The 16,300-nt window shown below is 43.1% G+C and overlaps 1 protein-coding gene across 5 annotated transcripts in view; it reads right to left on the reverse strand.

The window, feature by feature from the left end:
• Positions 1–16,300, reverse strand: part of MCF2L2 (MCF.2 cell line derived transforming sequence-like 2) — a 259,359-nt gene that overhangs the window by 124,739 nt on the left and 118,320 nt on the right. For all 5 annotated transcript variants that reach the window (XM_047731452.1, XM_047731445.1, XM_047731474.1 and 2 more), the window contains 2 exons: positions 7,590–7,781; positions 4,957–5,148 (listed from right to left, as the gene is read on the reverse strand). In XM_047731452.1, coding sequence (XP_047587408.1) covers positions 4,957–5,148; positions 7,590–7,781 — 384 coding nt within the window. The remainder of the gene's footprint in view (positions 1–4,956; positions 5,149–7,589; positions 7,782–16,300) is intronic.

Below are 16,300 nucleotides of genomic sequence, written 5' to 3' on the forward strand. Positions count from 1 at the left end.
GGCGAGGTGGTCTCCCTCAGATGAGGGAGAGGATTGGGACAAGATTAACAACTGCATCCCCTCCTTTCCTCTTTCTTCTTTTTACTTGCAAATCCATTCTCCATACCATAATCAGAATTCTCTTTCCCGGAAATAAATCTAATCATATAACTTCCTTGTTTAAATGACCTGCTAGGATAAAGTCCAGACTCCTCATGAAACACTGGACCCTTCATTAACTACACTGATTTCCCTCCAGTCCAACTTCCATGAGTCCCCGCCCCTCACTCCAGCTTCCAGCTGTGGCATTTACAGGAGCATTCTTGTTTCCAGTCTCTCTGCTTCTGCATCTCCTGTTCCATCTGCTGAGGTTCCCTCCCTCTGCTTTGTGTCCCTTGAAAACTCCTACCCAACCTTCAAGACCAAATTTAGGCATCTTCTCCTATGAACACCCTGACTTTCCTAGGCTGAGCTGACCTTTGCATCCCCTATGTGCTCCACTGTCCCTTTCACTCCCTATGTTCTTGGACCAATGGGCACTTAACTGGGCATGTGCTTGTCTTCCACTAAACTGCCACCACCTTCATTATAGGTGAATGAAGTGAACGTTTAAAGAATTGAATTTTGCTATTTGTTACTGCGATTGTTTCATTTTTTGGACTGCGTGGTGAAAGTGAACAATGGAGGAAAACCAAAACAGCACTAAGAAGGTGGTGGAGTAGCAATGTATTGTAGAAAAGCACCTGAAGAGCCTCAGACAGACGGGGGGGGGGGGGGGGGGGGGGGGGGGGGGGCCGCTACAAGCATAATCTTTTAATTGTAGATGCAGTTTCCGTAATCACTATGCCTTAATTGTAACAGATTCAATTGTTTACACATAGACTACCACTGTTTTAGAAATAAATTTTATCTTTTCAAACAGTTTTAGAATTACAGAAAAAAAATACAAAATAGTACAGGGTTCCCGTATAGACCATCCAGTTTCCACTATCTTAACAGTTTACATTAGTATGGTATATTTCTTACAATTAATAAAATAGTATTGATGTTACTTTTATTATTAAAATAAATTATTCAAAATAAAATTATTCAATAAAGTCCACACTTTAGTTAGATTTCTTCAATTTTACCTAATGTACTTTTTCCTCCAGGGTCCCATCCAGGATACTATATTACATGTAGTTGTCATGACTTCTTAGATTCCTCTTGGCTGTGGCAGTTTCTCAGCTTTTTCTGGGTTTTGATGACCTTGACTATCTTGAGGAGTATTGGTCAGATACTGAGGTAGCATGTCCCTCAGTTGGAATTTATCTGATGTTTTTCTCATGACTAGACTGGAGTTATGGGTTTTGGGGTAAGACCATGGAAGTAAATTGGCATGTTCATCATATTACATCAAGGGTACCTCAAATCTGCATGATAACACTGTTTTGATGTTGACCTTGGTCACCTAGTTGAGGTCGTGTATATAAAGTAACTTTACCATAAACTCAGTTTTTGTTTCTCCCTCCTTGTACTGTATTCTTCGAAAGGAAGTCACTATACATAGCCCACATTTAAGGGTTGGGAAATTATACTCTACTGCCTTGAGGGCAAAGTATCTACACAAATAATTTAGAATTCTTCTGCATGGGAGATTAGTTTCTTCTGCCCCATTTATTTATTTATTTCACCATTTATTTATATCAGAATGGGTTCATGGATATGTATTTTATACTTTGGGTTGGAATCCAATACTACTTTTTTTTTTTTAAAGATTTTATTTATTTATTTGACAGAGAGAAATCACAAGTAAGCAGAGAGGCAGGCAGAGAGAGAGGAGGAAGCAGACTCCCTGCTGAGCAGAAAGCCCGATGCGGGGCTCGAACCCAGGACCTGGGATCATGACCTGAGCCGAAGGCAGCGGCTTAACCCACTGAGCCACCCAGGCGCCCCCCAATACTACTTTATTAATTTTATTGCTCAAATTATTCTAACATTGGCCGTGGGGAGTTCTTTTCAGTTCCCGCCTATGTCCCATCACTGTGGTTTGTTGTTTTGTTTTTAGTAGTTCCTTCTGGCACTACAAGATGCTCTAGGATCATCTTGTATATTCCCTGCCCCAGCCCTAGAATCAGCCATTTCTCCAAGGAGCTCAGGAGTCTTCTACTGAAGAATGGTATTAGAAACAAAGATCTCAGGCCTAGGTGGGCTCATTGACACTAGGGGTCTCATTGATTGTAGGCTATCTCAATTGTCAAAGTAAAAAGATACATGTGTCTGTACCATATCTACGCGTACATATATTTAGGAATATTTCTATATGTATAGAGTACCGTTTTGACAACAAAGTCATTACTTCTCAGTGGACACAACTTTCTCTGACACAACAGGATCTTTAAGTCTTATAACCTAAAATTTTATTCCAAACTAAAAGAAGAAAAGATGGGCTTGGGGGATATTTTGATCCACTTGACATATAGGATTTTAAAAAATATTTCTCTTATAATCCTCTCCTTCCTCCATGTTTCTGCTTATTTTCTAGAGATGGTTGATTAAGTTTACTCATTTCCTGGTAGGTGGTATGGCCAGGCAGTTTGCTGAAGTTGGCTGGAACAGCAGCTGTAGCCACATCTGCCCAAGGCCACAGCCCTTACCAGCGCCTCTCACAGTCACAGCTACAGTGCTTCCTGGGGTCTCCTTTGCCCTTTATGCTGATGGCTGGTAACTGCTTCTTATTTCTTGGTAACCCCAGGGACCTTCACCATCCCTACTGCGTTCCCTAAACTCTGCCCATATCTTGGTAAAAAGTGCCTACCTCAAACTTCCTTAAATACCCTTGAGTATATAGAACCCTGAAAGTATGTGAATCAGATTCTGTGACTCAAAAGAGATCGGTGACTCAAAAGAAATAAATACGACCCTATGGGAGAGATACATACAAGGTGATGTGAATCTCAGAGGAAGGTGTGCTCTCCATAACTCTGCTGACTTCATAAAAGAAAGCTTGTCTTAAAATGCAAACCCAATCAAGTTTTCACCTGCTTAAACCCTTCAGTGGCTTAATATGAACTTAATATGGCCCACAAAGCCTTGCCTCATCTGCCCCTCTCTTGCCTCACCCCCAAACACCCTTCCTTTGCTCTTGTACTCCAGCCACCCTGGCCTTTGGGTTCTGCATTTGTGCCAGTTTCCCTCCAGCCCTGTGTCCTCTGTACATGCTGTTACTTCTGGTCTGGAAAGGCTCCCCCATTATCTCTACTCAGTCTCCAGGCCTTGGCTCTAGGGATCCCCAGTCAAGGTCAAGTTCTTTTATCACATGTCCAGCAGGATCCTAAATCTCTCCTCCAGAGCACTTATCTCAGCTTGTAACACATTCTTGTGTTTTGTGTTTGACATTTATTTATTTTAAAACTGAGTGGTTTTGGGACACCTGGGTGGCTCCGTTGGTTGGGCAGCTGCCTTCAGTTCAGGTCATGATCCCAGCATCCTGGGATCGAGTCCCACATCGGGCTCCTTGCTTGGCAGGGAGCCTACTTCTCCCTCTGCCTCTGCCTGCCTCTCTGTCTGTGCTCGCTCTCGCTCCTCTCTCTCTGACAAATAAATAAATAAAATCTTAAAAAAAAAAACTGAGTGGTTTTGTTTTTGTCTTTAAAGATTCTTTTTTATTTGACAGAAAGGGAGCACAAGTAGGCAGAGCAGCAGGGAGAGGGAAAAGCAGGCTCTCTGATGAGCAGGGAGCCTGATGTGGGGCTCGATCCCAGGACCCTGGGATCATGACCTGAGCCGAAGTCAGCCACTTAACCGATTGAGCCACCCAGGTGCCCTGTGTTTGACATTTTATTAACGTCAGTCTCTCCCACTAAGTTGCATCAGGGACGGAACCATGTCTATTTCTTCTCATTGCTATGTCCTCAGCACAGTGCATGATACATCAGAGATGCTCATGAGTATCTGGAGAGAAATGAATGACTGAAGGTGATATTTGGGTCAGACCATGAAGGGTCAGATTTCCAGGAAGCACAGGTCTAGGATGCTACCTGAGATTCAGGAACTGGTAAGCCTGCTCAGTACATCCTACCTGGACTTTTTTTTTTCTTTAATTTTATTATATTATGTTAGTCACCATACAATACATCATTAGTTTTTGATGTAGTGTTCCAAGATTCATCATTTACATATAACACTCAGTGCTCCATGCAATACATGCCCTCCTTAATACCCATCACGGGCTCACCCATCCTCCCACCCTCTCCCCTCTAAAACCCTTAGTTTGTTTCTCGGAGTCCACAGTCTCTCATGATTTATCTCCCCCTCCGACTTCCCCCCCTTTACTTTCCCTTTCCTTCTCCTAATGTCTTCCATATTATTCCTTATGTTCCACAAGTAAATGAAACCATATGATAAATGATTTCCTCTGCTTGACTTATTTCACTCACCATACTCTCCTCCAATCCATCCATGTTAATGCAAAAGTTGGGCATTCATCCTTTCTGAAGGAGGCATAATATTCCATTGTACATACAGACCACATCTTCCTTATCCATTCCTCTGTTAAAGGGCATCTCGACTCTTTCCACAGTTTAGCTATTGTGGACATTGCTGCTATGAACATTGGGGCACATATGCCCCTTCGGATCACTACATCTGTATCTTTGGGGTGAATACCCAGGAGTGCAATTGCCAAGTCACAACGTAGGTCTATTTTTAACTTTTTGAGGAATCTCCAAACTGTTTTCCAAAGTGGATACACCAACTAACATTTCCACCAACAGTGTAAGACAGCTCCCCTTTCTCCACATCCTCTCCAAAATTTGTTGTTTCTTGTCTTGTTGATTTTGGCCATTCTAACTGGTGTAAGGTGGTATCTCAATGTGGTTTTGATTTGAATTTCCCTGATGGCTAATGACGATGAACCAGACTTTCTTAAGCAACAGGCAAAAGGCCCCCCAGTGCTTCCTTTCTAACCACAAGATTAAAATAACCCAGACACATTACCTTGACGTCAATGGTGAGTATCAACTCAAACTGGTTATAAAACTCCATGTGGCTGGGCAACTGGTACTCCTTCGCTGTACTCAGGAATGCTTCAATGTCGTTCAAGGCAACGTCAACCCCCTCTCGTGATTGGCACTTGTCTACAGCTTGGGAAGCCAAAAGGTAGATTCCTGCTTCACACCACTGGCTGACCTTTCAAAAGAAACACAGTGCCCCATGCAGTCAGCCTACCCACAGCTCAGAACACCTGAGCTTGTCTGTGGTACAGAAGGATCCTGAGACAATGGAAAATTGTTGTGGGACAGCATAAAGTTCATAGGTCTAACCACTGTTAACACAGCTGTAAGGTGGACAAACCCAAACTAATTTTACATCTGTCCATTTCTCATAAGAGTCATTCAGTCAGTAAAAAACTTGTATAAACATTCTCCTCTTTTCTACGGACAGTAATTGCTACATCACCAAAAGAAAAGAGTTAGGTATTCCTAAATTTGGACTAACCATTAGGAATGCAACCAATGACTTTTCAGGTTTGCCTTCTAAGCTACTCATCTTGCATCCTAACTAGTTATAAGGGCATAGGATGACCAATGAGGCATTCGACCTGGCCCCTACATGTCTTCCCAGGGGAGGAAATGTCCCTCTTAACAAAAACACTACCTTCCACTGCTCACATTTGCATTTACTGGCATTTGTCTGTCCCAGGGAAGCATCAAAGCATGCAAAGCTTTGTAACTCAGGACAGTAATACTCAAACTTTCCAGATTGCTGGGATGAAATCAGATAGGTGACGAATTCTAAAAATTCAATTTTTAAAAGACTCAAACAGAAAGACAGGGGTCCTTGTGCTGCCTGAATATGTATGTGGAAAGAAGCTGCCAGCGCAAGTATGGCTGCATTTCCATTTATCATGTGACCTGAAGAGCCACACAAAAATAACTATACAGGGAGGAAAGAGCAAAAGGGAGCACTCCAAAGTAGTTAGCTTTAAGTGGGAAAATTATAGGCAACTTCTATCTGTCTTTATTTTTTCCTTTAAATTACTTACACTGAATGTGGACTACTTTTAGAATAATAAAGCGTAGTAAAGGTATTTAAAAATTATTGATTATCCCTATGTGGTGATGAGGCAGGAAATGGCACATGTAGGTATTCCTAGTAACTTCTTCCGTCCTCCTTTGTACATTTTTGGATTTTCAAAATAATGTAAATCATGTTTTGATATATACACTCTATGATTTTAGATATATGCTCTATATGCATGACATATGTATGCTTTTATATATTTCTCTTGAAACAACATGCCTAGATCTGTAGAAAACATTAAGTTGTGTTCTTCTGCAGTCACAGTGGATACCTCCTCTCCTAGACACATACACACACACACACACACACACACACACACACACACACACCCAAACATATATATCAGCACTAGGCTATTATCTCTGGAGCGGAAATGGAGTGAGGAAAACAGCAGCTGATCCTGCGGAGTTCAGCACACAGAACAGGTTGTGGACCAGGCCCTTCTGAGGCACTTGCTTCTGGAACAGTTGTATTTCATTGACATTACAATCCCTTTGGCATCAGGATGACAGAAATAGCCTGGGTGTGTGCCCCCAGCCGTCACAGAGAAATAGCTATGGGAACGGAGCATGCTGACTCATGGCCACGGGTTACGTGCTGCCTACAAACAGCTGACAGGGAAGGCTCCAGAAGCCACTGCCCCTGCTGACCAGGCAACTGCCCCAGAGATCACCACTGAAGGGCACCAGGGGCTATGGCCCCTTCTCTGTGAGCCCTCTGCACAGAGTCTGTCTAGTCTGCTGCTGTCTAGTCTAGAGAGTCTGGGATTTGGAATACAGCAGTCCTGACTTCAAATCTGCATGCCCTATTTTTACCCCAGATGTGGTCATGGGCGATCACATATCCCACAGTCTCTCGTGCCATCCCTGTACTACCTGCACCAGAAACACCTGGAAATTTGATGAAAATACCGATTCCTGGGCATCATCCTAGACTACTGAATCTGAGTCTCCAGAATGGCACATTAGAGAATCTGCAATTCTAGCAAACTGTTTCTCATGTATTAAATGCAGTGAGCCACTGATTTAACCAAGCTATCAGTTTCTGCCTCTTCCAAATAATGCCATTCATACTCTTCTCATAGGTTGTCTTGAGGATTGAATAGATGACATAATTATGTTTCTGGCAGGAACATAGTAGGTGCTCAATAAATGGCAGGAATGTATAATGGTCATTATTACTTAAGCTTTTCCAAATGGATTGATTTGAGGCCTATATATAAGGAGAAGCACTTTGTAAATATAGTGTGCTTGGTTCTCTGCCTAAAGGGAATCATGGGGCCAGGCCAAAACTCTAAGTCTAGGTCCACATAGAGGAGAATGAACATTTGTTCATTCTAATGGGATATGGTGGGATGGTGAGGGCACTTCTGACTTCTAATACTTCTATGACCTAGAATCTGCACAGGTTTTAATGCCTCTCAAGCACTATTTAACATGAAGTAATTACCCTCTCAGTAATTCTGTAGGGCAGGGAGGATGAGTATGATTAAGACTCTTGCACAGAAAATTTAGCAAACATCATGGTCATGGCTTTGCTGTGCTCACCTTGTCCAGCTGTCTATGCAACTCCAAGGACTTTTCTAAAATGTCATATTTTTTCTTATTTTCATTGATGAAGTCATCACAGAGGTGCCTGAGCTCTACACATCTGGGTCTGATGGAGTCCACTGCATAGTGATGGCTTTGGATGAGCTGGTCCCCAATTATTGAAAGCAGCTGGGCCTTTTCCAAGGTATCCTGTGAAGTGAGCATCCACAGCCAAGCATCAGAAGCCAGGTCATGGTGAGGGTGATATTTACCGTGTGCTCCAAACCTGGAGGAAGCCTAGCAGATGTCAGGTCTTAGGCTGAGAGTCTTGGCTCCGGAACCGGGGAAGCTCTGTCGCAGTTCAAGGTCTCCAGAAGTCTAGCCTAGTCCAGGGTCAACTACACTCTGAAAAGCAAGCCAATCATTCAAATTTCTGTTGAATTCTCAGCCAGGCACTGAGGATATAGCATTAACAAGCTATGATTTTCAATGTAATGGAGAACTTAGATTACTAAATAAATAATACCAGTAATTCAACTATAACAACTGTGATAACTTTTTGGCAGAAGAGCATGACAGGTTATACTGACCAGAACTGGAGACTCTGAATTCCCCTGTCAATTAAATGGAAAAGTAAAAGTATCAGACATGGGGCCCTGAGGGGAGACAGGACTCAGCTGAATTTGGGAAGCTAGTAAAGATCTGGTTTGGACAACTCTGTGGGGGATCCTGAGACTTAAGAAATATGTTTATCTAAACCCCTTCCTGCAACTCACAAGATCTAGTCACAGTCTTCTCTGACTTCAGCCTCCCAGCAACCATACCTCCTACCCCTCTCTGCATGGCTTACTTTGTTCTAATCCCATGTGCCATGTTTTACTGTTTTGTTTTGTTTTGTTTTGTTTTGAAGAGAGGGAGAGAGAATCCTAAGCAGGCTCCATGCCCAGGACAGAGCCTAATGTTGGGTTCAATCTCACAACCCTGAGATCATGACCTGAGCTGAAGTCAAGCGTTGGACATTTAACCAACTAAGCCACCCAGGTGCCCCCATGTTTATCTATTTTTAATTCATTCATCACATACTACTGAGGACCCTCCATGTGCTAAACACCGCCCTAGTTGTTAGGGGTCTGGTAGTAATCAAGGAAGCAAAATACCTGCCCTCATGGAGCTTACATGTTAATAGAAGATGTAACCATGCCTTAGAACAACATACTGCTTAAAATGTAACCCATGCAAAATTACACCAGCCACCAAGCATGCTTAGCTGTAGACTTCTGGCAACAGGCCTCTGGGGGAGAGGACGATATACTTCCTCGAAGCCCAGCAGCAGGGAACGCCCAGCAGCAGGGAACGCCCAGCTGGCTCCGGGTGTTCCAGTGGCTTTTTTCTGTTATTTCCCCTTCTCCAGAGACCACCTGTGGCTAATTAGATGAGCCCTCTGAAAGTGCTTGCTCAATTATAAACTTTACACTGCTCGACCAGATATATTTTGCCTTTCTTCTTATCTACAAGACTCATGGTCAATGTGTAACTGACTCCAGCTTCTTTGCTGGTTGTGACCTGCTTTCCAAAAATATGAGACTGAGGAGTTGTTTGGGGTGACAGTCTTTTCTACTGCCGACCTGGGCTCCCTTTCTCTTGCAGCTGACTTGTTTGTGCCTCATTCTTCTCCTGTGTGCCGTCAGGAAGCAGCAAGGAGACACGGGCAATGAATAATTAGATATGTAGATTATATAATATCCTAGTTAGTGATGCATGTTGTGGAGAAAAGCCAGACATGGAAAGGAAGGTAGGGAGTGCTGGTGGAGGAGTTGCTGTTTTAAGTAGGATGGATGAGAGAAGGGCTTACTGATAGAGTGCCGTCCACAATGTCCACTGGGGAGGATATGTGTTGTAATGAGCACTGGGTGTTATATAAGACTGATGAATTACAGACCTGTACCCCTGAAACAAATAATACATTATATGTTAATTAATTGAATTTAAATTTTTTAGAAAATGGAAAAAAGAAAAAAAAAGATTTGTAGTTGAACTTGAAAGCTTAAGGAAAAACTAGACTTTATTGTTACTTCAATAAATTGAATATTTATTAAAAGAAAAGAGCCATCCAAGCAATGCAGAAATGTTAACATGCGTGAGACTGCTGTCTTTGAAAGGCCTGTTTGCAAGGTTAGCCCTTGGGTGCCCTCTAGGAATGTCAGGAGGGTACCTATCATCCCCTGATAAGAATGGCTCACCATGCCTTAATGGTTTGTGCAAACAATATGGTTTACACTAAATCCCTACTTTCTTTCTGGGAATATGGAATTCTGGTACATGGCAGGTAGAGGATACCTACATGACTAGTCCCCAGTAAAAACTGGGGAATGAGCTTTCCTGATAGACAACACTTCACCATGGTGTTATAACCCTTTGGGAGGTTGGAATCCAGGGGCATCAGGATCCTATAGAATTCCACTGGGAGAGAAATCTTGGAATCTTATACCTGGTTCCCAGCAGACTTTGCCCCATTCATTTTCCCGTGCTGATTTTGCTTGGTATCTTTTCACTGTAATAAATCATAACCATGTGAGTATAATTACATGCTGACCTATGAGGCCCCCTAGCAAATCTTCAAACCTGAGTGTGGGCCTGGGAACCCCTGACACAGAAGCCAAGGCCTAAAGTGACAGACAAAGCACACAGTACTTGGCTGAGAGGTAGGGGCGTGTTTGCCATGTTCAGGTAGCAGGAGGAGGCCACTGTGGCTGGAACAGAGGATGCAAGCAGGAAAGGAGAAGACATAATCAGGAGAAAGAGGGAAACTGGATGCAGAATGCCCCAGTGCCATTCTGAGCACTTCAGCTTTTATTCCGTGTGTTGTGGGAAGCTCTGGAGGGCTCTGAGGAGTGGGTCTCATTCATATTTTTCAAAGAATTGCTCCTGCTATAATGTTGAGAAAGAAAGAGAAGAGGCAAAGCAGCTGGTGGCTACTGCACTAATCCAGGTAGAAGGTACAAGGATGGCAACCAAACTAGCTCCTGCATCAGGGCACCTCCCTGGGATGCTTTGCCCAAGGTCCTTCAGGTAAATTCTTGGCTCGCCTCTTCACAAGGCTATCCCTGACTACTACATCTAAGTCACTCCCAGCAACGCACCCACCCAGGCCCAATCTCTTCCTTGTTTCTTTTCTTTTTTTTTTAAACAGCACTTACCTCTACCTGAAATTATCTTTTTTGTTTACTTTTTTTTTTTTTTAAGATTTTATTCATATGAGAGAGAGCACAAGAGGGGAGAAGGTCAGAGAGAGAAGTAGACTCCCTTCGGAGCTGGGAGCCTGATGTGGGACTTGATCCTGGGACTCCAGGATCATGACCTGAGCAGAAGGTGGTGGCTTAACCAACTGAGCCACCCAGGCGTCCTTCTTTTTTAAGATTTTATTTTCACTTTCACTTAGTAAACCTCCACCCACTCTTCCTCCTCCTCTCACTCCTACCGATAAACAAGCTACATGAAAGCACTTAGAAGTATCTCATAAATATTTGATCAATAAAATGAATTAACCAGGGAACTAGAAGACGCAGTAACATACTTGGCTGGAATTGTGTGAAACAGCATTGCCCTGTGAGTGAACGCAGATGACTCCTGTGTTTCCAAAGGGCTCCAGGCGCTAAGAGGCCACGTGCACCCTTGCTGAGCATGGTGAGCGTCCCAGTCAGACACACTGCCCTGGTTTAACTTCTTACAGAAATACAAGGACATCCCTCTCTCAACTGCACCAGTTCATTTTAATGCCCCTCCTCTGTGCTCCCCTACCGCTCTGTACCCTTTCTTGATCAGAACAGGTACTTCTGCTGTGATCACTGATCTATCGCCCGCACTACGCTGCGGACCCTTGTGAATAACGCACCAGCTGTTATTCAACTTAAGACATCCATGATACAAATCAGCTACTTAAGAATAAATGATTGTTGTGCAAAACAAAAGTGAGTAATGATATAGGAATAAAGTGACACAAGTCAAGCAGTGGCTATTTTAAAAGAACTCAGGGATTAAAAACTCAGGGTACTTGAGTACTTGAGTCCTGGTACTTTGCCCAGCAAAGGCCAGATGCACTGGTTGCCATCCCTGAGAGAAGGCCAGAATGCTAATTCCTTAGGCAGTAATTTTTAACTTTTCCTCACTGCTGTGTCCTCATAACATAGAACAGGACTTGGCATAGTAGGAGATCAACAAATATTGCAAAATGAATGAAGAATGGATGAGATGCTGTTACTAGAACTGCTCGGCCACTTGCAGGTTGAACCTATGGAACGTTCCATAGCACAGAATTCGCCCCACTACCTCTGTGATGTTAATGACAGCAGCTAAGATTCACTGAGAGCTTTCTGTATGCCAGGCACCATTGTGAATGCTTAAACTGACTTTTTCTTTCACTCCCTGCAAGAAACCCTTCGACATAGACCCCGTTTAACAAAAGAGAAGTAGAAGCAAAAATGGCCCAAAGTGACCCAGGTAGGAAAGAGAAGAGCCAGGCTTCAAAGTCAGGCAGTTTGGCTCCAGAATCTGGTTCTGACCAACCCGAGAAAAACGTCAGCATTTGTTCCGCCTAAGCTTAAACCTAAGCCTAAGCATGAAAACTTGGCAAGGAAGTCTGCTGAATTTTTTTTTAAAAGTCCAGCTGTGAATTTACTAAGAACAGCACAAGTCTTCTGGGCCCAGGGAACTTCCCCACAGATTATTTCCCAAGTAATTTGTGGTGATGACAGCCTGCCCTTGGCTTGGCATGCAGCATCTCACCCTTCAGAACTGTTCTTAAAGCCCTGAGATGTTGGAGGAGAGATGAGCAGTAACTCAGGAGCCACACCGGACGGCTGGAAGAGCACTCAGCTGAAATGAATGGGGACTGGTAAGAGCTTCCAGCTTCTGACCACCTACTACGCTCTAGTCCTGATGAAGCCTTGACCTCATTCATCTTCCCACAGAGTAGGGAAAGGTTATTCTCAGTTTTACAGATGAAGGGATGTGTTCAGAAAGGCTAAGAGACTTGACTAAGGGCACACAGCTGGTAGTCTGTAGAGCGGAGATTTGAATCCAATTCTGTCTGCCTCCAAAGCCCATGTCTTGCCACCTTCCAGCCCCCTTGGCCTCCTTGCATGTGCTATAAATGATGGCTGTATAGTCATGACATCCTTCAGGCACCTGCAAAGAACTTTACTGTAAAATCTCCAATTCATAGCTTCTTTCTTAGCCTATGTAGCTGCTACTAAAGAAAATCAGGTGACAAAATCACCAAAGTCAAAGAGAAATAATGAGAAAGCAATGGCTGAAATCTGGTGCTCTGATCTCAAGCCGGGCTGGCATCTTTCAGGTGCTGAAAATTCCAGAAGGCTGGATAGTCAAGTTGCAACACGTAATTCAGAGATCGTTAGTGTAATAAGTTTTTTTCCCCAGAATCTACTGTTATGACAGATGAAAGAGAAAAGTGTCTACTGTGAAAGAAAATGATGAGAAAGGGTGATGTTCTCTGTCAGGGAACCCAGAATGAACTCACAGATAATGGCACAGGAATTAAATGTACATGTGTGGTCAGATGAAACAAGAAAGGCAGAGAGCGCAAGGTTGTGGAAACAGAGCATACACATGGGAGTTCATTGTACTAGCTGATCTGCTTTAGTGTGTGTCTGAAATTTTCCATTAAAAAAAAAAGTCATGGCCCTCCAGCTAGATTATTACATCCTTAGGAATTTAACGATCAGGGTTCTAAGCCTTCCTAGACATGCACTGTAACTGCTGGCCCCTGGCCTTCTGGGGAGAGGTCAAGACTAAAATCATGTTGATTCCCCTGCCTGGTCCCTGTCAACTCTCTGCTGACCCACCACCAAGGTCCCCGGCCTGCCTTATAGCCAAAACCCCACAGCAAACTTTGCCTTAAAAGGAATAAGAGTGGGGACTAAAATAACCATTGTTTCTCAGAGTTAGAAATGAACATTCAAAAGATTTAAATCAGGGGCACTTGGGGGCTCAGTGGGTTGAGCTTCCAACTTCTGCATTTCAGGTCATGATCGTGGGGTTGTGGGATCAAGCCCAAGGTGGGGTCCACACTAGGCATGGAGCCTGCTTGAGATTCTCTCTCCCTCTCTTAAAAAAAGAAAAAAAGATTGCTGAACTAGCAAACCAGAAAAAGATAAAAGAACAGGCTCAATTAGCATGCCGCAGATGTCTGGTTAGTGAGTTGGCTCAGAGGTTATCCATGAGGATGACATCATTGTACAGAATAAGGAAGTTGGCAACAATCCAGATATCAGTGAGTGGCTCTGCTCCGGGGGGAAGCTGACCCTTGAGTGCTGAGTGAAGGACAAACCCAAGCAGGTTTCGGTGGACTCTAGACAGGTATCACCTTGTTCCTTTAACACTTTATAGGTGGAACAAATGGAAAGATTAGCCAAGCCTTTAAAATTACCTGAAGAAATGCTGCCTTTTAGACATCTGAGGGAAGACATGTTACAAAGGTCCTGGTTATGATAGGATAGTTTTGTTTGGTTCATCTAAAGGCAGAGAAGTGGGTCTACTGCATCTTTTAGAAAGTAAGTAAAATAACAGGGTAAGTAAGGCACAGAATAGGTAAAACTAATATACCCGGGCTCTGCAGGTCATGTGCTATGAGTCAGTCTACCTGGTTCTGATACTTTGCCCCTGAAAGACCAGTCATGGGTGCACAAAGCATACCTACATCCCATGACCACAGGCTTCTCCCCTAGCTCTGGTCAGCAATCTTTAATGTATCCAAGATCTCAAGTCCAAGAAGAGGGGCAGAAGAGAGAAAGTGGATGCAGATCAGCCACACTATTTATTATTTTTTTAAAGATTGATTCATTTATTTGAGAGAGAGATCGGACACATGTGCAAGTGGAAAGAGGGGCAGAAGGAGAGGAAGAGAATCTCAAGCAGACCTTGCACTGAGTACAGACCCCAACATGGGGCTGGATCCCATGACCCTAAGATCATAACCTGAGCCAAAACCAAGAGTTGGACACTTAACTGACTGAGCCACCCAGGTGCCCCTCAGCCATACTAGTTAAAACCCAACCCATACCCTCCAATAGGTTCCACTGAAAATAAAATCTAGTCCTCACCACCATAACTCCCACCTTATACCCCCCTGCCTCACTATGTTCCAGACACATTCCTTGAACTCACAAACCTTGGTCTTGCCTCCAATGTTTTATGCTTGAGGCTTCTCTGCCTTGTATGCTATTCCCCTAAATCTTTGCATGGCTATCCAGAGCTCAGATCAAAGGTCACCTTCTCAGAGAGAACTTTCTTGACTACCTGAGCAAAAGTAACACCCCTAGTCACTCTCTTATATCCTGTTATTTTCTTCATACCATTTGTCACTATCTGATATTAATACTTATTCGATTGCTTTTTACTCATCTCTCTCTGCAGTGGAACATAAACTCTATGAGAGCAGGGTCTTGACTGTCTGGTTTGCCACCACATTCACAGAACCTAGGACAAGGAATACCTGGTGATGAATGAAAGCCTCCTGGCAGGTCAGTAGCTACTTTCATTCATATATATGACATGACTGTATTTTTCGAACCCAAAATATAAGGACTGGGCTTGATGAGGCTTTTTTCCCCCAAGTATATGAATGTATGCAAGTGAAAATACATAGTATCTACACTTAATAAGGAATTCTCTTGAAAAGAAAAAAAAACCTAAAATTACAAAAAATTGGGCTTAGAGAATCTGAGACACCAGATATATGAAATTTGTTTCTTTTTTCATTGTTTGATAAATGTTTCTGATTACTCAAGCCTACAGTACTAAAATGTTTAGTTGTCAAATGATCACTGGTAATAGAGGGAGTGCTCATAGAGGAGGATGGGATTCTTGAGTGAGAGTCTGGGTGCACAGGTGGGTTCATGTGTTCACACACATGGAGAAGCACCTCCAGTTCAGAATCTATAACTGATACCTCCTAGGGTCAGAGGGAACCTGGTTTACATTTGTTACTTGTCCTTTGGGAAGGAGAAGGTGTGTCTCAGTTAACTATAATGTACATGTCAATCACCTGGGGATCTTATTAAAATTCAGATTCTAATTCTGAAGGGAGCCTGAGATTCCATATTTCTAATAAGTTCTCACTGTGACATCTATGCACTGGTCAGAGGATCACACTTGGAGAAGCAAATCTCTAATACTATAAGATTATCATATGGGAAGCATGCATTTAGATAAGCTCAGAGAGGAAGTGCTTAATCATCAAGGACTGGGTGCCCAAAAGACAAAAAGATAGAGACTCTAATTTGAGAAGAGCAAAAAGGAACTTTTCTAGAAAGAGAGGACTCGACTTTCTTAATTCGTAGTAACTCAAATTCATAAGCACTTAAAATAGAATCACTACCACCTGCTGACTTGTGTGCAGATCCGGGAAACTGTCTAATACTGGTATGAGAATTGTGCAACACATATTCTTTTACAAGTTTGATATTGACAACTCTTGGGGTATAAGAAAGGAGAAAGCTTTGCCAATTCTGTGTAGCAGCAGAACTAATGTGGACCCATTGCCCACTCTGCACTGTTCTGCTTATTATAAACCCAGCTGGTATTTTTTCTGGTTTCCCTTTTTCACGTTTCCCCTCCTTACCACTGGCTCCCACCCCCACATCCTGCTGGTTAACGTGTCTTTTATGACCTTTCCTCCTGCTGCTTTTGTGGGGGCAGACAAGTCAACCAGA

The sequence above is a fragment of the Lutra lutra genome, chromosome 1 (genome assembly GCF_902655055.1).
Source record: "Lutra lutra chromosome 1, mLutLut1.2, whole genome shotgun sequence".
NCBI classification, from domain to species: Eukaryota; Metazoa; Chordata; class Mammalia; order Carnivora; family Mustelidae; genus Lutra; species Lutra lutra.